At 47.3% G+C, this 20741-nt stretch overlaps 1 protein-coding gene across 1 annotated transcript; it reads left to right on the top strand.

The window, feature by feature from the left end:
- The first annotated feature begins 16266 nt into the window (after window positions 1-16266).
- On the top strand, window positions 16267-20365 carry LOC132836622 (putative transcription factor Ovo-like 1). The gene is made up of 3 exons (XM_060856014.1): window positions 16267-16347; window positions 18509-18692; window positions 20073-20365. Exons 2-3 carry the CDS (start codon window positions 18578-18580, stop codon window positions 20363-20365), a joined length of 408 nt encoding a protein of 135 aa, XP_060711997.1. The 5' UTR covers window positions 16267-16347; window positions 18509-18577.
- The last annotated feature ends 376 nt before the right edge of the window (window positions 20366-20741 follow it).

Raw genomic sequence — 20741 nt, 5'->3', positions numbered from 1 at the left:
CCTGGTCGTCCCATGAGAAAAGATTGGGTTATTCATGGCCTCGGTTATTCTTTGACAAGAGGCGATTTGTCATTGGTGAGGCGAACATTCATTACCCATCCTTTTAATTCAGATTTCTCCAGCTTCCTCATTTCCCCTCCCCCCACCTTGTCTCAGTCGGTTCCCTCAACTCAGCACCGCCCTCCTAACCTGCAATCCTCTTCCTGACCTCTCCGCCCCCACCCCACTCCGGCCTATCACCCTCACCTTGACCTCCTTCCACCTATCCCACCTCCATCGCCCCTCCCCCTAGTCCCTCCTCCCTACCTTTTATCTCAGCCGGCTTGGCTCTCTCTCTCTTATTCCTGATGAAGGGCTTATGCTCGAAACGTCGAATTCTCTATTCCTGAGATGCTGCCTAACCTGCTGTGCTTTGACCAGCAACACATTTGCAGCTGTGATCTCCAGCATCTGCAGACCTCATTTTTTACATCCTTAATTACCCCCAAACTGAGGGTCTCACTCGGTCACTTCAGAAGGCAGTTGAAGTAATCCCATCACTGTGGGTCTGCAGCTACCTATAGGCCAGATTGGTGAAGGATGGCAGATTTCCCTCTCCACAGGGCATTAGTGAACTAGCAGGGGCTTTTAACACTAATCGATGGTCACCAACACTGAGACTATCCTTTCCATACCAGGTTCGTTAAAGAGAATTTAAAATCCCACCAACTGCCATGGAGGCGGGGGTCTGGGTGGAATGCTCTTTGGAGGGGCAGAGTGGACCTGATGGGTTGAATGGCCTGCTTCCACACTGTAGGGATTCCATGATTGTATAAACCTCCCTCTGTTCCTCTGGGATAATCTACCCCTTTGAGCGTGCTTTCCCTGATCTGCCTTGATCTGACCTTAAATGATGTGGAGGAGCTGGTGTTGGACTGGGGTGGACAAAGTTAAACATCACACAACTCCAGGTAAGTGTCCGACAGGTTTATTGTGGAAGCACTCGCTGTTAGAGTGTTGCTGCACAGCTACCTGGTGAAGGGGCAGCGCTCCGAAAGCTAGTGCTTCCACATAAACCTGTCGGACTATAAGCTGGAGTTGTGTGATTTTTAACTTTGTCCTTAAATGAACCAGTGCTCCTTTGTAACACTCCCTGGGACGTTTCATTACACTGAAGGCGCCACAAAAATCTAAGTTGTTGTTAACCTTTTGATTTTTCTTCAACATCGCTTGCAGCCCTGGACTGGAGATTAATCTTCAATCATCAGATACCTCAGGGCAGCCCTGTTATAGATTTTTACAGCTAGTAATTAAGCCAGCCCAGTATTTATTGCCTGTTCCTAATTGCCCAGAGGAGAGTTAAGAGTCAACCCCATCGCTGTGGGTCTGGAGTTACGTGTAGGCCAGAACAGGTAAGGATGGCATCTTCCTTCCCTAAAAGACATCAGTATTTCCTGATAATTGGCAATGGATTCATAGTCATCATTATGATCCCGAGGCAGTACCTTCCAAACCCCCAATGTTTCCATCTCAAAGGACAAGGACAGCAGATACATGGGAACACCACCTCCTGCAAGTTCCCCACCACTCACCATTCCGATTTGGAAATATATCGCTGTTTCTTCAGTGTCGCTGGGTCAAAATCCTGGAATTTCCTCCCCAAGGGCATCGTGGTTCAACCCACAGCACACAGCAATTCAAGAAGGCAGCTCACCCCCACCTTCTCAAGGGGGCAATTAGGGATGGGGTTATAAATGCTGGGCCCGGCCAGCAACACCCATATCCCACAAATGAGTCAAGAAAAACAATTATACCTTGAAGGGAAGCTCAATTGCTACCATCTGCTGTAGCAGGATTCAAACCCAGACCCCCAGGCCGTTAGCTGGGTTTCTGGATGAAAGGCTCAGTGATAGCACCACTAGGCCATCCCTGCCCCTTCACAGCAGTAAGTGAGGACTGCAGATACTGGAGATCAGAGCTGAAAATGTGTTGCTGGAAAAGCGCAACAGGTCAGGCAGCATCCAAGGAGCAGAAGAGTCGACGTTTCGAGCATGAGCCCTTCTTCAGGAATGATTCCTGAAGAAGGGCTTATGCCCGAAACGTCGACTCTCCTGCTCCTTGGATGCTGCCTGACCTGCTGCGTTTTTCCAGCAACACATTTTCAGCCCTTCACAGCAGTGTTTGTTTTCATTTTGTTTGCAGTTGTAGGAAGCAGAGCAGTGATAACTGAGCCTCTCAGCAAGTGTTGATTGAACGGGCGCTGCATTTACATAGAGTCCGGGTGTTGTTGACACAGCTGGGTTTCCGAATTCAATGCTCTGCCTTTGACAAACAGGCCGGCTGATAGTTACCAGCTGCTGTCGGCACAGTTCCCAGGCTTCACCGTTTCACTCGAGATCTCACATGGGAGTTGGAATGTTATTTCCTGGCCTGTGGCTGTGCTCACATAGCGAGCAGGGCACGGTCATAATGGGCCAAACGGCCAAATGCCTTGTTGGGGTGGCACGGTGGCTCAGTGGTTAGCACTGCTGCCTCACAGTGTCAGGGACCTGGGTTCAATCCCACCCTCAGGGGGCTGTGTGGAGTTTGCACATTCTCTGTGTGAGTTTCCTTCCAACGATGGGCAGGTTAGGATGGATCCTTCTGGTCTGAAATCAACTGGACGTGTTGGTGTAACACTAGTCCAGAACATGAGGTTAATGCCGCGGGGACAAGGGCTCGAATCCCACCAAAGCCGACAGTGACATTTCAATTCAAAAAAAATCTGGAATTCAAAGTTAACTTAATGAGAAACCGTGTGCCACTGTCATCAAAAATCCATCTGATTAACTAATGCCTTTTAGGGAAGGAAATTAACATCTCTCAGAGGGATGTGAAACTTTGGAATTCCTTGCCACAGAGAGTTGTGGGGGCAGAGTCCTTTTTAGATTAGATTAGATTACTTACAGTGTGGAAACAGGCCCTTCGGCCCAACAAGTCCACACCGACCCGCCGAAGCGCAACCCACCCATACCCCTACATTTACCCCTTACCTAACACTATGGGCAATTTAGCATGGCCAACTCACCTGACCCGCACATCTTTGAGACTGTGGGAGGAAACCGGAGCACCCGGAGGAAACCCACGCAGACACGGGGAGAACGTGCAAACTCCACACAGTCAGTCGCCTGAGTCGGGTATTGAACCCGGGTCTCAGGCGCTGTGAGGCAGCAGTGCTAACCACTGTGCCGCCCATGAATGTATGATCCTATTGAATGGTAGAGCAGCTCGAAGGGCTGAATGGCCTTGTGTATGTTTAAGGCTGAGATCGATTCTTAATCATTTAGGGAAATGAAGGGTTATGGGGAAAGAGCAGGAAAGTAGACATAAAAACATGTTGGATCGGCCACGATCCTATTGAATGGTAGAGCAGCTCGACGGGCTGAATGGCCTCCTCCCATTCCTACTTCTGCATTTCTGATTGCCTTGTGACTCCAGTATTGTGTATAGTCCTGGTCGCTGCATTATAGGAAGGATGTGGAAGCTTTGGAAAGGGTGCAGAGGAGATTTACCAGGATGTTGCCTGGTATGGAGGGGAAGTCTTATGAGGAAGGCTGAGGGACTTGAGGCTGTTTTCATCAGAAAGAAGAAGACTAAGAGGTTACTTAATAGAGACATACAAGATTAGATTAGATCCCTTACAGTATGAAAACAGGCCCTTTGGCCCAACAAGTCCACACTGACCCTCTGAAGAGTAACCCACCTAGACCCATTCCCCTACCCTATATTTACCCCTGACCAATGCACCTAACATTATGGGCAGTTTATCATGGCCAGTTCACCTTACCTGAACATCTTTTTGTGTGTGCAGGCCAGGTAAATTGGCCATGAAAAACAAGATGATCAGATTACTTACAGTGTGGAAACAGGCCCTTCGGCCCAACAGGTCCACACTGACCCGCCGAAGCGCAACCCACCCATACCCCTACATTTACCCCTTACCTAACGCTACGGGCAATTTCCCATGGCCAATTCACCTGACCCGCACATCTTTGGACTGTGGGAGGAAACCGGAGCACCCGGAGGAAACCCACGCAGACACGGGGAGAACGTGCAAACTCCACACAGTCAGTCGCCTGAGTCGGGAATTGAACCCGGGTCTCAGGCGCTGTGAGGCAGCAGTGCTAACCACTGTGCCACCGTGCCGCCCACAAAATGGGGGTAATCTGATGGAGAGCCCAGCACAGGTATGACAGACCAAAGTGCCTTCTTCTACAATGCACTATTGCCTGATCCTATCAGAGCACAGACTGCGTTCATTGTCTGAATTGAACAGGGTTGCACACTGAAGAGTGAAAAGGCCATCCCATTCTCCCTGACCAGGTACATTTGTGAAATACTCCACGCCCCTGTGGCGCGGCCGGTTTATTTGAATATGGAACAAGAGAAATGTAACTGAACCGGCAAAAACAAAACAATCCCCAGCGTGCAGACGAAAACATGCTGACAAGGCTGTTACTGCTACTGCCTTTGTAAAGCAAATTGCGGAGTATCGGATCCCACCCCTCCCCCAGACCCCACTTCCAATTTTCCTGCGAGAGAAGGAGTTGACTCGGGTCAGTATAGAGCCAAGAAAGAACAGTACAGCACAGGAACAGGCCCTTCGGCCCATCAAGCCTGTGCTGACACATGATGCCTTTCTAAACTAAAACCTTTTGCCTCGACACAGTCTGTATCTCTCTGTTCCCTGCCTGTTCCTGTATCTGTCAAGGTGTCTCTTACACGTTGGTATTGTACCTATCTCATCTGGCAGCGCATTCCAGGCACTTACCACCCTCTGTGTAAAAAAACCTGCCTCTCACATCTCCTTTAAACTTAATCCCCATTTACCTTAAACCCATGTCCCCCAGTCATTGACATTTCTACCCTGGGAAAAAAGACACTGACTATTCATCCTATCCATGCTGCTCAGAATTTTGTAAACGTCTATCAGATTGCTCCTCAGCCTCTGACGTTCAAGTGAAAACAAACTAAGTTTGTCCAATCTCTCCTCGTAGCAATTACCCTCCAAATCCAACAACGTCCTTGTAAATCATTTCTGTTCCCTCTCCAAAGCCTCCACATCCTGCTATTAGTATAGGGACCAGAACTGTACACAATGCTCCAAATGGGGCCTAACTAAAGCTCTATACAGCAGCAACATGCCTTGTCCATTTTTATACTCTCTGCTCCAATCAAACATGCTGTATGCCTTCTTGACCAACGTATCTATGTGTTGCCACTTCCAGGGAACTGTGGCCCGATATTTCTAGATCCCTCTGCATGTTGATACTGCTCAGAGTTTTGCCAATCCTTCTATATTTCCCTCCTGCGTTAGATCACCCAAAATACATCAGCCTGCATTTGTTCGGATTAAACTCCATTGACCATTTCTCTGGCTAAGCTGGTGTATCCTCTGACAATCCTCCTCAGTATCCACAGCTCCCCCGGTCTTGGTGTTATCGTAACCATGCTCATCAAATCACCTACATCCTCCTCCAAGTCATTTGGATAGATTACACACAACAGCACTGATCCCTGTGGACCACCACTAGTCAGAGATCTCCTAATCTAAAAATCACCCTTCCACTACTACTCTCTGTCCTCTAAGACTTGGCCAGTTCTGTATCCATCTCAGTGCGGATCCCATGTGTCTTCACCTTCGGTATCAGCCTGCCATGGGGCACCTTGTCATAGGCCTTGCTAAAGTCCATGTAGACGACATATACTATGCTGCCTTCAATAATCATTGTGCGAGACATGACCTCCCTCCCAAAAAGCCGCACTGTCTATCAATAACAAGCCCGTATTTTCCCAAAGTAAATACTAAATATCAAAAATCGGTAAGTAAATCCTATCCCTTAGAATCTTCTCCAACAATTTCCCTGTTACTGGCAGGACTATATTTTCCCAGATTTTCCCTGTTACCCTTCTCCAACAAAGAAGAATGTTGGTTAATCTCCAGACCTCTGGGACCTCTCCTGTGATGAAAGAGGAGATAAAGATTTCTTACAAGGCCTGACCTGCCTCCCTCAGCATTCTGGGATAGATCCCAGCAGGTACTGGGGCCTTGTCCACCTTAACACTTTTTGAAGCAGCCAACATCCCCTCTGGCTTTGGATGATTTACTTTCATGAAATGAAATTGTGAAGGCAGTTTGTAGATTTGGAGGGATGAATAGAGTTCCATCTATGACCCAAAATGTCCTTTTGCCCAAATCGTGTGGGCTGTTTCCTTAAACCTAGTGTAGTGGACAGTCACTACACTATTGTCCTTCAAGGACCAGTGGGGCATTTTGCTGATTGTGGTAATTCGGTTTGCTCTAGAATCACTGATTCCGTATAGTACACCTAAAGGCCATTCAGCCCATTGAGTCTGCAGTGACCTTCTGAAGAGCAACCCACCCAATCCCCATAAACCCTGCATTGCCCATGGCTAATCCACCTAACCCGCACATCTTTGGACTGTGGGAGGAAACCAGAGCACCCAGAGCAAATCCACGCAGATACGGGGAGAATGTGCAAATTCCACACAGACAGTAGCCCGTGGCTGGAATCGAACCCGGGTCCCTGGCGCTGTGAGGCAGCAGTGCTAACCACCGAGCCACCCCCACACTACAGCTTACAAGGAAAAGCATGAGTCAGTGGTATCTAAGTGAGTTGTTAAGGGACAGGTTTATTTGGTTTGGCCAATGATTAGACAATATGCAGTAGAGAAACAGAATTGAGGGCTCCTACTTGATGCTCAGATTCTACCTGGTCTCCAGCCAGCTCCTCCCATCCACTACTGGACTGGGCAGTACAGACAAGATGGACGAATGAGAGGAGCTGACCTGAGGCTTGCAGTGAGAAAGAGATTCACTGAGATTCCTGAAGAGAGAGGAGAACTTCTTCAATGTAGGCATCCTTGCAAGAGTATTTGCAGTAAGGTTAAAATCAACTAGGCAAAAGTGAGGACTGCAGATGCTAGAGATCAGAGTCTAGATCAGAGTGGTGCTGGAAAAGCACAGCTGGTCAGGCAGCATCCGAGGAGCAGGAAAATCGGGCAAAAGTTCATCAGGAATGAGGAAGGGCTCCTGCCCTAAACGTCGATTCGCCAGCTCCTCAGATGCTGCCTGACCTGCTGTGCTTTTCCAACACCACTCTGACCTAGACTCTGATCTCCAGCGTCTGCAGTCCTCACTTTCACCAAGATGGCGAAATGGCCTCCTCCTGTACCACAGAAGGTCTGAAGTGGAGATGGTGGAGAGTGTCAGGTTCCTGGGAGTGACAATCACCAGCAATCTGGCCTGGTCCACCCACATTGACACGATGGTCAAGAAAGCACAACAACGTCTCTACTTCCTCAGGAGGCAAAGGAAATTCAGCATGGCCACAAAGACTCTTACCAATTTTTAAAGGTACACCAGAGAAAGCATCCTATCCAGATGCATCACGGCCTAGTTCGGCAACTGCTCTGCCCAGGACAGTCAGAAACTGCAGAGCGATGTGAACACAGCCCAGTCCATCACCAGCCTCCCATCCACTGACTCCGTCTACACTTCCCACTGCCTCAGGAAAGCAACCAACATCATCAAAAGCCCCTCCCACCCCGGTTATACTCTGTTCCACCCTCTACTGTCGGGCAAAAGATAGAAAAGATTGTATAAACATATGAACAGATTCAAGAACAGCTTCCTCCCTGCTGTCATCAGGCTTTTCAATGGACCTCTCAAATGTATATTCTGATCTCTCTCTCTCTCTGCACCATCTGTGCAGTTTTAACTCTGTATTTTGCACACTCTTCTGCTACCCTGGTCACCATGTGTAGTACAATCTGCCTGGTGAGCACTCAAAACAACACATTTCACTGTAGCATGGGGGATGAGACAATCAGACTCAAACACGGACTCAGACACTCATTTTCCCTCTTACTTCCACGTGGAGAGTTCTTGCTAACACTCTGTGCAATGAAACTCCAAGGCTCACACCCTGCGCATTGTAAACTCTCCCCAAACCTTCTCTCTCTGGCTCACATTGTCAGGATAAACATAATCTCTGCACTTCCCCACACCTGCTCAGTGTACTGTTTTGTCCTCATTATTGTCCAATGTTTTGAAGCCATTCCTGTATTGAGACAAAATGAAAAAGTAAGTACAAGTTTGTCAGGATCTTAAGAGACATATGCAGGACAGAGACAGCACGGGGTTACATACAGGGTAAAGCTCCCTCTACACTGTCCCCCATCAAACACTCCCAGGACAGGGACAGTACAGGGTTAGATACAGGGTAAAGCTCCCTCTACACTGTCCCCCATCAAACACTCCCAGGACAGGGACAGCATGGGGTGAGATACAGAGTAAAGTTCCCTCTACATTGTCCCCATCAAACACTCCCAGGACAGGGACAGCACGGGGTTAGACACAGAGTAAAGCTCCCTCTACACTGTCCCCATAAAACACTCCCAGACAGGGGATAGCACCGGGTTAGATACATAGTAAAGCTCCCTCCACACTGTCCCCATCAAACACTCCCAGGACAGGGACAGCATTGGGTTAGATGCAGAGTAAAGCTCCCTCTACACTGTCCCCATCAAACACTCCCAGGACAGGGACAGCACGGGGTTAGATACAGGGTAAAGCTCCCTCTACACCGTCCCCATCAAACACTCCCAGGACAGGGACAGCACGGGGTTAGATACAGAGTAAAGCTTTCTCTACACTGTCCCCCATGAAATAATCTCAAGACAGGAACAGCACAGAATAAGGGCAATTTGAATCTTTAGCCTCGCTGTGGGCATTTGGAGCGTGAAGGGGAGTAAGTGGAAAATTTGCAAATCCGGAAGTAAATAGGAATAGGGCAGACTCAATATGTAGACATTGTACTCAGATGACTAGCCATTTGGATACAGAACTGGCTCAAAGGTAGAAGACAGAGGGTGGTGGTGGAGGATAGTTTTTCAGACTGGAGGCCTGTGACCAGTGGGGTGCCACAAGGATCGGTGCTGGGCCCTCTACTTTTTGTCATTTACATAAATGATTTGGATGTGAGCATAAGAGGTACAGTTAGTAAGTTTGCATTTGACACCAAAATTGGAGGTGTAGTGGACAGTGAAGAAGGTTACCTCAGATTACAACGGGATCTTGACCAATGGGCTGAGAAGTGGCAGATGGAGTTTAATTCAGATAAATGTGAGGTGCTGCATTTTAGGAAAGCAAATCTTAGCAGGATTTACACACTTAATGGTAAGGTCCGAGGGAGTGTTGCTGAACAAAGAGACTTTGGAGTGCAGGTTCATAACTCCTTGAAAGTGGAGTTGCAGCTAGATAGGATAGTGAAGGCAGTGTTTGGTATGCTTTCCTTTATTGGTCAGAGTATTGAGTACAGGAGTTGGGAGGTCATGTTGCAGCTATACAGGACATTGGTTAGGCCACTGTTGGAATATTGCGTGCAATTCTGGTCTCCTTTCTATCGGAAAGATGTTGTGAAACTTGAAAGGGTTAGAAAAGATTTACAAGGATGTTGCCAGGGTTGGAGAATCTGAGCTACAGGGAGAGGCTGAACAGGCTGGGGCTGTTTTCCCTGGAGCGTCAGAGGCTGAGGGGTGACGTTATAGAGGTTTACAAAATTATGAGGGGCATAGATAAGATAAATAGACAAAGTCATTTCCCTGGGTCAGGGAGTCCAGAACTAGAGGGCATAGGTTTAGGGTGAGAGGGGAAAGATATAAAAGAGACCTAAAGGGCAACTTTTTCACACAGAGGGTGGTACGTGTATGGAATGAGCTGCCAGAGGATATGGTGGAGGCTGTCCAATTGCAACATTTAAGAGGCATTTGGATGGGTATATGAATAGGAAGGGTTTGGAGGGATATGGGCCGGGCGCTAGCAGGTGGGACTAGATTGGGTTGGGATATCTGGTCGGCATGGACAGGTTGGACCGAAGGGTCTGTTTTCGTGCTGTACATCTCTATGACTCTATGGTCAGTACGGATGGGTTGGGCCGAAGGGTCTGTTTCTGTACTGTACATCTCTATGATTCTATGGTCAGCATGGACGGGTTGGGCCGAAGGGTCTGTTTCCGTGCTGTACATCTCTATGACTCTATGGTCAGTGTGGAACGGGTTGGGCCAAAGGGTCTGCTTCCGTGCTGTACATCTCTATGGTCAGTATGGACGGGTTGGGCCGAAGGGTCTGTTTCCGTGCTGTACATCTCTATGACTCTATGGTCAGTATGGACTGGTTGGACCGAAGGGTCTGTTTCCGTGCTGTACATCTCTATGGTCAGTATGGACAGGTTGGACCGAAGGGTCTGTTTCCGTGCTGTACATCTCTATGGTCAGTATGGACGGGTTGGGCCGAAGGGTCTGTTTCCGTGCTGTACATCTCTATGACTCTATGGTCAGTATGGACGGGTTGGGCCGAAGGGTCTGTTTCCATGCTGTACATCTCTATGACTCTATGGTCAGTATGGACGGGTTGGGACGAAGGGCCTGTTTCCGTGCTGTACATCTCTACGACTCTATGGTCAGTATGGACGGGTTGGGCTGAAGGGTCTGTTTCCATGCTGTACATCTCTATGACTCTATGGTCAGTATGGACGGGTTGGGCCGAAGGGCCTGTTTCCGTGCTGTACATCTCTACGACTCTATGGTCAGTATGGACGGGTTGGGCTGAAGGGTCTGTTTCCATGCTGTACATCTCTATGACTCTATGGTCAGTATGGACGGGTTGGGCCGAAGGGCCTGTTTCCGTGCTGTACGTCTCTATGATGAGGGTTAATTATCAGTGAGAGCTCAGTGTAAACCCATTCCTTTGCCACAGGCTTGAGTGCTGCCCCCTTGTGTTCGCTCCAGCCCACAGCCGTGCTTTCATCAACGGGTCTCCCTTTGATCAGCTGCCCTGTGTAAACACTGGCAGCTCAACGACTAGTCAATCAACCTGCTCCAATAAGCTGGGCTCCTCTTCATTAATCGCCACTTATCATGAATTGCAATTAACTTCTCAGCACAAAATATCAATGCATTTTCCATGCCTTAATTTCCAGTCTATGTGAGTATTTTCTCTTGGTGACACGCTCCATACTGTTGAATGTCTCCACCTAGCAGGGTGTGCGTCTATGTGTGTTTTGTCTATGTGTGTCTGTGCCTCTGTGTGTATCTACCTGTTTGTGTGCGTATGCTGTGCCTGTGTGTGAGTGCATGTGTTTGTGTATGTGTGTGTATGTCTGCGTGTGTGGGTGTGTGTGTATGAATGTGAGAGTCTGTGTCTGTGAGTGTAAGTGCATGTTTGTGTGTGTCTGTGTGCGTGTGTTTTTGTGTTAATGTGTGTACCTGTCTTACTTTTTTGACTAAATTTTAGTCATTTATAGTATGTTGAGTATCACCATCAGTCAACATTTATTGCCTGTCCCTAATTGCCCTTTGAGAAGGTCCCGGGGCGAGCTGTCTTCTTGAACCACTGCAGTCCACCTCCTGTGGGTTCACCCCCAATGCCCATAGGGAGGAAGTTCCAGGATGGTGAGTGGCTCGGAGGGGAACTTGCAGGGGCTGGTGTTCCCATGTACCTGCTGCCTTTGTCCTTCTATTGGGAGTGGTTGTGGGTTTGGAAGGTGCTGACTAAGGGACCTTGGTGGATTTCTGCCATGCATCTTGCAGATGGTACGCACTTCTACATCCAGTAAACTGGCCCTCAGATTAACAGCCCATGACAGCACCACTGGCAGTGCTGCACTCCCTCAGTAACGCAGCAGTCAGCCTCGAGTATCTTATATGCTGCCCACTCCTGGAGTTGAACACTTCTGGACTCAGGCAGCTCAATCATACCAACTGAGCGACAGCTTCCACTGAGAGGCAGAAGATTTGCGTAAAGAGGATGAAAAGATTGGATACTGAGCTCATTTGCACAATCTTTACATGAACAGTCTGTTTACAAATGGAAAATCATTTGAAAGGATGAGGAAATTTAAATATATTTAATCCAAAGTGTTTGCTGTCTATATTGGCGAGTAGGCAAATTACAGCCCGTATGTATTTAAACAGCAAGGAGCATAGGTTGAATTTCGAGAGAGAGTTTTTTGTGAGGTAGAGGGTTTAGCTGGTATGCGGGACACAACTGAAGGTCTGGTCTTGTTACGAGATGATACCAGTGATTGCTGCTCTGGGTTTATGAGCCTGCCTTACATTCTGTCACAATGCCGCGATCGTTTCTGGTCAAAAAGCAACACGCCAAGTGTGGCTCTCGCAACTGGGGAGACATATCGGATGATCAGCGAGGGGATTTCTACATTCCAGGTATGCTTTCTCCACAAACCAACTCCCGAACCCTCCAGGAGGAAAGAAAGAGAGACAGAACGAGTGTCAGAGGAAGATGAGTACAGCATAGCTTCGTACAACACGAAATAGACCCTTTGGCCCAACTCATCCATGCTGACCGGGTTTCCTGAATTGAGCTAGTCCCATTTGCCTGTGTTTAGCCCATATTCCTCTAAACCCTTCCTGTCCATGTGGGCAAAAGTGAGGACCGCAGATGTTGGAAGTCAGAGTGCTGCTGCAAAAGCGCAGCAGGTCAGGCAGCATCCGAGGAGCAGGAAAAATCGACGTTTCAGGCAAAAGCCCTTCATCAGGACTGAGGCCAGGGAACCTCCACCCTGGAGGCTCTATGGCTTCATTCCTGATGAGGGGCTTTTGCCCAAAACGTCGATTTTTCCTGCTCCTTGGACGCTGCCTCCCCTTCCTGACCATGTACCTGTCCAGATGTCTTTTAAACATAACTGTACCCACCTCCACCACTTCCTCTGGAAGCACATTCCATACACGCACCACCCTCTGTGTGAAAAAGTTGACCTTTAGGTCCCTTTTAAATCTTACCTCTCTCACCCTAAACCTATGTCCTCTGGTTTTGTACTCCCTTACTCTGGGGAAAAAAAGTGAGGACTGCAGATGCTGGAGATCAGAGCTTAAAAATGTGTTGCTGGAAAAGCGCAGCAGGTCAGGCAGCATCAAAGGAGCAGGAAAATCGACGTTTTGGGCTTAAGCCCTTCTTCAGGAAGATTCTACATGACAGTTAGAGTCATAGAGATGTACAGCACCTTTCCCCTCTCACCCTAAACCTATGCCCTCTAGTTCTGGAATCCCCGACCCCAGGGAAAAGACTTTGTCTATTTATCCTATCTATGCCCCTCATGATTTTGTAAACCTCTATAAGGCTCCCCCCTCAGTCTCCGACACTCCAGGGAAAACAGCCCCAGCCTGTTCAGCCTCTCCCTGTTGCTCAGATCCTCCAACCCTGGCAACATCCTTGTAAATCTTTTCTGAACCCTTTCAAGTTTCACAACATCTTTCCAATAGGAAGGAGACCAGAACTACACGCAATATTCCAACAGTGGCCTAACCAATGTCCTGTACAGCCGCAACATGACCTCCCAACTCCTGTACTCAATACTCTGTCCAATGAAGGAAAGCATACCAAACGCCGCCTTCACTATCCTATCTACCTGCGACTCCACTTTCAAGGAGTTATGAACCTGCACTCTAAGATCTCTCTGTTCAGCAACGCTTCCTGGGACCTTACCATTAAGTGCATAAGTCCTGCTAAGATTTGCTTTCCCAAAATGCAGCACCTCACATTTATCTGAATTAAACTCCATCTGCCACTTCTCAGCCCATTGGCCCATCTGGTCCAGATCCTGTTGTAATCTGAGGTAACCCACTTTGCTGTCCACTACACCTCCAATTTTAGTGTCATCTGCAAACTTACTAACTGTACCTCTTATGCTTACATCCAAATCATTTATGTAAATGACAAAAAGTAGAGGACCCAGCACCGATCCTTGTGGCACTCCACTGGTCACAGGCCTCCAGTCTGAAAAACCCTCCACCACCACCCTCTGTCTTCTACCTTTGAGCCAGTTCTGTATCCAAATGGCTAGTTCTCCCTGTATTCCATGAGATCCAACCTTGCTCATCAGTCTCCCATGGGGAACCTTGTTGAACGCCTTACTGAAGTCCTATAGATCACATCTACTGCTCTGCCCTCATCAATCTCAGTTCTTCGTGATAAATTAGAAAGATAAAGAAATAAAGTTAATGTTAAACATAGAAATGATTACGGGTGCACAAGACATACAGATGGAGGGGGAGGTAGAGGTAGCTAGAAGAGGATAGGCAGAGGAAAGGAGAGAAGGGGAGGTGGATGGAGAGATAGAGATTAATAAATAGACATAGAGTACTGCACTTTCTGAGAGGCCAGCCTTAGTGGGTCATTCCAAAGTTCTGGCTTTCACATGAATCGACAATATCCCATGCAACCACATTAAGAACAGCAGGGGAACTTTGCTGTTGGGGGGTGGGGGAGGAGGGGCAATGCTGAACTGAGTCTGGTTATTACCATATCTTCATTCGTGGGACTTTTTGTTGTGGAAACCAGCCAGCATCCCAACAGGGACTACACTTCAAAAAGTACCTCTTTGGCTCGAAAGTGCTTTGGGATACTGCGAGATCACCGTTTAAAAAGCAAGACTACCTCCTCACCCCATATCAGCCAGCTCGTGGACACTGACTCAGAGTTATAGAGCACAGAAACAGACCCTACGGTTCAAACCAGTCCATGCTGACCATAATCCCAAACTAAACTAATCCCACCTTGCCTTATATCCCTCCAAATGTTTCCTATTCATGTACTTATCCAAATGTCTTTTAAACGTTGTTAAGTGTACCTGCAACAACGTTTCTAGGGTGGCACAGTGGCTAGCACTGCTGCCTCACAGCGCCAGGGACCCTGGGTTCAATTCCAGCCTCGAGCGACTGTGTGTGTGGAGTTTGCACGTTCTCCTCATGTCCGCTTGAGTTTCCTCCAGGTACTCTGGTTTTCTTTCAATTTCCTAAAACATGCAGGTTAGGGTGGATTGGCCATGGGAAATATAGGATAAGGGGTGTGTCTAGGAGGGATGCTTTTCAGAGGGTTAGTGTGGACTTGATGGGCCAAATAGCCTGTTTCCATACTGTAGGGATTCTATCCTCAGGAAGTTCATCCCACACACGAACGACTCTGTGTAAAAAGATTGCCCCTCATGTCTTTCTCCTCTCATCTTAAAGTTCTGTCCCCTCGTTTTGAACTCCCCTACACTTGTGAAAGGTCACCTTCCATTCACCTTATCCATGCCCCTCATGATTTTATAAACCTCTATAAGGTCACCCCTCAGCCTCCGACGCTCCAATGAGAAAAGTCCCAACCCATCCAGCCCCTCCTTATAACTCAAACCTTCCAGGTAAATCTTTTCTGAAGCCTCTCCATTTAATAATACCCTTCCCATCCCAGGGAGGCCAGAATTGTAAGCACTGCTCCACCTTGCACACAGCCCTACAAACAGCAAGATAGTTGTTAAACATTGAACAGTTTTACTGGGCGAGGGATTAATAATTGGCTGACACACCAGAAATGGGAATTAGGAGCAGAGTAGGCCATTTGGCCCTTCAGTCCTGCTGGGAAGTCAATACAATCATGGTCAAGCTGCTTGAGGATTCAAATCCACAATTTCCTACCCTCTGGCTGTTTTTGTAGGATGTAGATACCAGGGTAGAATGGTATTGGAATTAAGTTTTATTGTCACATCTATTCAAGTACAGGAGTACAATGAAAAGTGGGCAATGTCACCACACACAGCACCATCTTATTTACAAAGTACTGAAAACAGAAATTGCTGGAAAAGCTCAGTAGGTCTGGCAGCATCCGTGAAGAGAAATCAGAGTTAACATTTCGGGTCCAGAACCTGGTTCACTCTGAAGCATTAACTCTGGTTTCTCTTCACTGATGCTGCCAGCCCTGCTGTGCTATTCCAGCAATTCCTCCTTTGTCAATCCTTCCATTCCCGGTAACATCCTGGTAAATCTCTTCTGAACCCTGTCCAGCTTAATAATATTCTGGCCATCGCATGATGATGTTCGTTTCGAAGTATAGTCGGTTCTGTCATGACACACGTTTCTTCAACACGAGCTGGCTATAATATGATTGAAGAATTTAAGCCATTATTCGCCAACTTTCCTTACCCATATTGGCTATAACAATTCCTGCCCCATTGGTTTAAATGGTGCGGCTATTTTCTTATAACGTGGGATCTCATGGGAACGGAACTGTCGCGTTATATCACAACCAACTGTAGGCTTGATGCCAGTCGTGAAAGACATCTCGTTAACAGAACGGTGATCTGACATGGATAGTATTTCATTCAATCCACAGAACGTTTAGACAGGCAGCAGTGTTTACCTGACCGAGGTGACACAATGAGTGGAAAGGACGCATGGGAAAGATCATTTGATAAAGGATTCCATGAAACAGATCAGCCTGAAGTACAGCCAGTGCTGAAAACAGCCAAGGTACATCTTCATAGTTTAAATTATTATGACCACTCTCTCTAATTTGTTACGGTTCCAGACAGGATAGAGGATGTTATTCACGCGCTTCCTGGTTGGTTATAATTCAGAATCGAGCCCCTCCATTGTACATGCCTCTCTCCTAAGTTCAATGAAGTTATGTTTTAAACTAAACCAATGTAACTAGACTTGTTTGCATTACTCAGGGAAGTTTAATTATTACATGTAAGAAGAAATAGGAATGCAACATGTAATGTAGAAATGAGGCAAATCCAAAATAAAATCAGCCTCATCCCTGCTACCCTCCCACCGATGCAGCCAGACCTGCTGAGTTTCCCCAGCAACTTCTGTTTCTGATTAATATAATGTAGTCATTTAGGGGAAACATTTTTCCCCAGAGATCACATCAGCTCACAGTGACATGAAACGGTTGAAGGAAAAAAAGCATCGATGTTATTTAAGGATAAGCCAGTGAAGTACATGAGGGAGAAAGCAACACAGATAGGGTTGGATGAAAGAGACAGTGAGGGAGATGGTGGCACAGCGGGTCATATCACTAGACTAGTAATCCAGACGCCCAGGTTATTGTTATGAGAAAACGGCTGCACAGCAACTTTTAAATGCAATTACTAAATTCAGGAAATACTATCATTAAAAAATGGAGTGTAAAATGTAGGGTATGTAGGTTAGTTTGATCCTGGAGTAGGGTAAAAGGTCAGTACAACATTGAGGGCAAAGGGCCTGTACTGTTCTACATTGTGTTCTATGAAATAAAGCTGGACTCAATAATAGTAACCAAGACAATTGTCATCAATTGGTGTGAAAATCTATCTGTTCACTGATACTTTTTTAAGGGAGAAATTCTGCCAGCCTAACCTGGCCTAGATGCGATTCCAAATACCATTACAATATGAGTCAAGATTAGAGTGTTGCTGGAATAGCACAGGCCAGGCAGCATCCAAGGAGCAGGACTCTCATCTTGACTCTGTTCTCCAGCATCTGCAGTCCTCACTTTCGCCTAGTTGACCATTACACTATGGTTTATTCTTCCAAAGGGCCCAGCAAACCAGGGTAATTGGGGTCAGGCAACAAATGCTGGTCTTGCCAACGGCACCCAAGTCCTACAAAATCAATGTGGTGGCTCAGTGGTTAGCACTACTGCCTCACAACACCAGGATCCAGGGTTCATTTCCCCACCCTCAGGTTGAGGAATGACCTTATAGAGGTTTAGAAAATCATGAGGGGCACATAGGGTAAATAGACAAGGTCTTTCTCCTGGAGTGGGCGAGTCCAGAACCAGGAGGCTGGAACAATGACAACATTTAAAAGGCATCTGGATGGATAACTGAATAGGGAAAGGTTTAGAGGGATATGGGCCAAGTGGGACTAGATTAATTTAGAATATCTGGGTCAGCACAGATGAGCTGTACATCTCTATGACTGTCAGTGTGGAGTTTGCACATTCTCCCCATGTCTGCGTGGGTTCTCTCTGGGCACTCTAGTTTCCTCCGGGCACTCCAGTTTCCTCCCACTGTCCATAGATGTGCAGATTGAACTAGCCATGGGAAATTGCCCCATAACGTCCAGGGATGCGTTAGGTTAGGTGGGTCAGCCATGGGAAATGCAGGGTTATGAGGATTGGGTGGGATGCTCTTCGGAGGTTCAGTGTGGCCTTTTTCCACACTGTGAGGATCACAGCCACAGAGTCATAGAGACTTACAGCACGGAAACAGACCCATCAGTCCAACTCATCCATGCCAACCAGATATCCTAACCTAATCTACTCCCGATCTAGTAACCATGCTCCGAAAGCTAGTGCTTCTAAATAAACCTGTTGGACTATAACCTGGTGTTTGTGTGATTATGAATTAGTCCCATTTGCCAGCACTTGGCCCATATGCCTTTAAACACTTCCTGTTCATATACCCATCCAGATGATTCCATGAAAGAACAAAAAAAGTCTCCTGTGGAAACCAGGCACAGGTTAATGCTTAGAAGGGACAGTCACACACATTTTTCAAAGGGGGTCTCACACCAAAAAAAACTTCCCGCACGCTCTAAGCAAAACGGGGTCAACAGGCGACTCAACATTAACATGGACTAGATTTTGTGCTGTAAGTCATTCTCTCTTGTTGAACCATTAATTTTTGGGTTTTTTTGCAAGGCGCAATCAGCCTACACCCAGGGCCATTTCCTCTGCTCCTCCTGCAGCAAGATCTTCCCGTTACACCGCATGCTGACCCGCCACCTGAAGTGTCACAGTGCCGTGAAGAGGCACATCTGCAACTTCTGTGGAAAAGGCTTCAACGACACGTTTGACCTGAAGAGGCACATGCGAACACATACAGGTACAGCGGGGGGGGGGGGGGGGGGGGGGGAGGAGGTACATCAGGCCTCACAGAGAAGAGTCAAATCCCAAAAGATAACAGCAATGCCGCACACGCTCAGTGCTGCGCGAGGAACTCTGTTGAGGCGTTGCACGTGAATCTCTGTGCAACCAAGACCTGTTCAAGGACAAAATCAGGATCGGAGGCATAGCTTTTTAGCTGAGACCCAAACTGAGGCTCCAACATCTTATGTGAATTGGGACAAGGCCAAAGCATTTTCACAATACCTTAGCCAAAATGCATCACTCAAATGAAACCTAATGTAGATGAGCAGGTCATTCCTTCCAGTTAAGGAAGCCTGTGGGACCCCTGGGGGGGATGCTTCCTATGTTCAAACAATGGTGACTACACTGGCTTTAAGATGTCTTCGATGCATATCCAGTTAGAGGCACTGAGATGTACAGCAAAGATACAGACCCTTTGGTCCAACTCGTCCATGCTGACCAGATATTCTAAGCTGAGCTGGCCCCATTTGCCAGCACTTGGCCCATATCGTTCCAAACCCTTCCTATTCGTATGCCCATCCAGATGCCTGTTAAATGTTATCATTGTACCAGCCTACACCACTTCCTTTGGCAGCTCATTCCATACATCCATCAGCCCCTGTGTGAAAGCTTTGCCCCATAAAATCTTTCCCCTCTCACCTTAAACTTTAGCCCTCCTACTTTTGAACCTCCCTACACTGGGAAAAGACCTTGTCTATTCACCCTATCCATGCCCATGATTTTATAAACCCCTGTAAGGTTGCCCCATTAGCCTCTGATGCTCCAGGGAAAACAGCCCCAGCCTATTCAGCCTCTCCCTATAGCTCAAATCCTCCAAACCTGGCAACATCCTCGTACATCTTTTCTGAACCCTTTCAACATCCTTCCTACAGCAGGGAGACCAGAGGTGAACGTAGTATTCCAAAAGTGGCCTACCTAATGTCCTGTACAATTGCAACATGACCTCCTGTACTCAATGCAATGACCAATAAAGCCTTGTGTATCAAATGCCTTTTTCACTATCCTAGGCAAAAGTGAGGTCCGCAGATGCTGGAAACCAGAGTTTAGATTAGAGTGGTGCTGGAAAAGCACAGCAAGTCAGCAGGGTTCCTAATGAGGGGCTTTTGCCTGATATGTTGATTTTCCTGCTCCTTGGATACTGCCTGATCTGCTGTGCTTTTCCAGCACCACTCTAATCTAAACTTCTTCACTATACTGTCTACCTGGGACTCCACTTTCAAGGAACTATGAACCTTGTGAAAGGTTGCTGTATAAATGCAAGCTCTTTCTAGTAGTGTCTGGTATCTCCTCACATTGGAGGGGTGGGGACTTATCAACTCACCTTCGCTTGAAACAGGTATCCGGCCCTACAAGTGCGACCTGTGTGAGAAAGCATTCACGCAGCGATGTTCCTTGGAGTCCCACCTGAAAAAGATTCACAGCATACACCAGAACTATGCCTATCGGGAACGGCGCTCCAAGATTTTCGTCTGTGAGGACTGCGGTTTTACGTCTAATCAAGGGGACACGTATTTCCTCCACATCAGGGACCATCATCCAACCAGCCCGTTACTGCGCAAGTACCTGCGCAAGCAAGGCACGTCATTCCAGGATAGATTAGACATGCTTCTCTTCCCACGTTTTGTCTAGAAACCAGCCAAGAAAGCAGCAGCACTGAGATAGCTGATATCACGAGCAGCGTCCAAAAGTTGCCCAAGAAAAACTTTTAAAATGCATCAATTGTTCTAATATAGGCAATGTGATACCAACTTGCAGGATCAAAATGCCACAAACAGCAGCAATGCGCTGACAGAATCATCTGCTTTTAGTTATGTTGACTGAGGGATAAATATTGGCAAGGACACCAGAGATGAACTCCACTACTCCTTGAAACTGGTTTTGGAACCAATTATGTGCACTTATTTTTTTCATGGAAGCTTAAGTCCTAGTTTTTTTTCCTACAATTCTTTTTATATCCAGAAGTGCTCTTACGCAGACTAGCTTTGTCCCCCTCAGTCGCTTTGGC

The sequence above is a fragment of the Hemiscyllium ocellatum genome, chromosome 47, assembly GCF_020745735.1.
Source record: "Hemiscyllium ocellatum isolate sHemOce1 chromosome 47, sHemOce1.pat.X.cur, whole genome shotgun sequence".
Classification (NCBI taxonomy): Eukaryota; Metazoa; Chordata; class Chondrichthyes; order Orectolobiformes; family Hemiscylliidae; genus Hemiscyllium; species Hemiscyllium ocellatum.
This window is presented reverse-complemented; position numbering and strand designations above follow the sequence as displayed.

Excerpts from the sequence above, each read along its gene's own strand:
- LOC132836622 (XM_060856014.1), top strand. The coding sequence starts at position 18,578 with ATGCTGACCCGCCACCTGAAGTGTCACAGTGCCGTGAAGAGGCACATC. Across the intron at positions 18,693-20,072 it reads GCACATGCGAACACATACAG|GTATCCGGCCCTACAAGTGC; the intron begins GTACAGCGGGGG and ends CGCTTGAAACAG.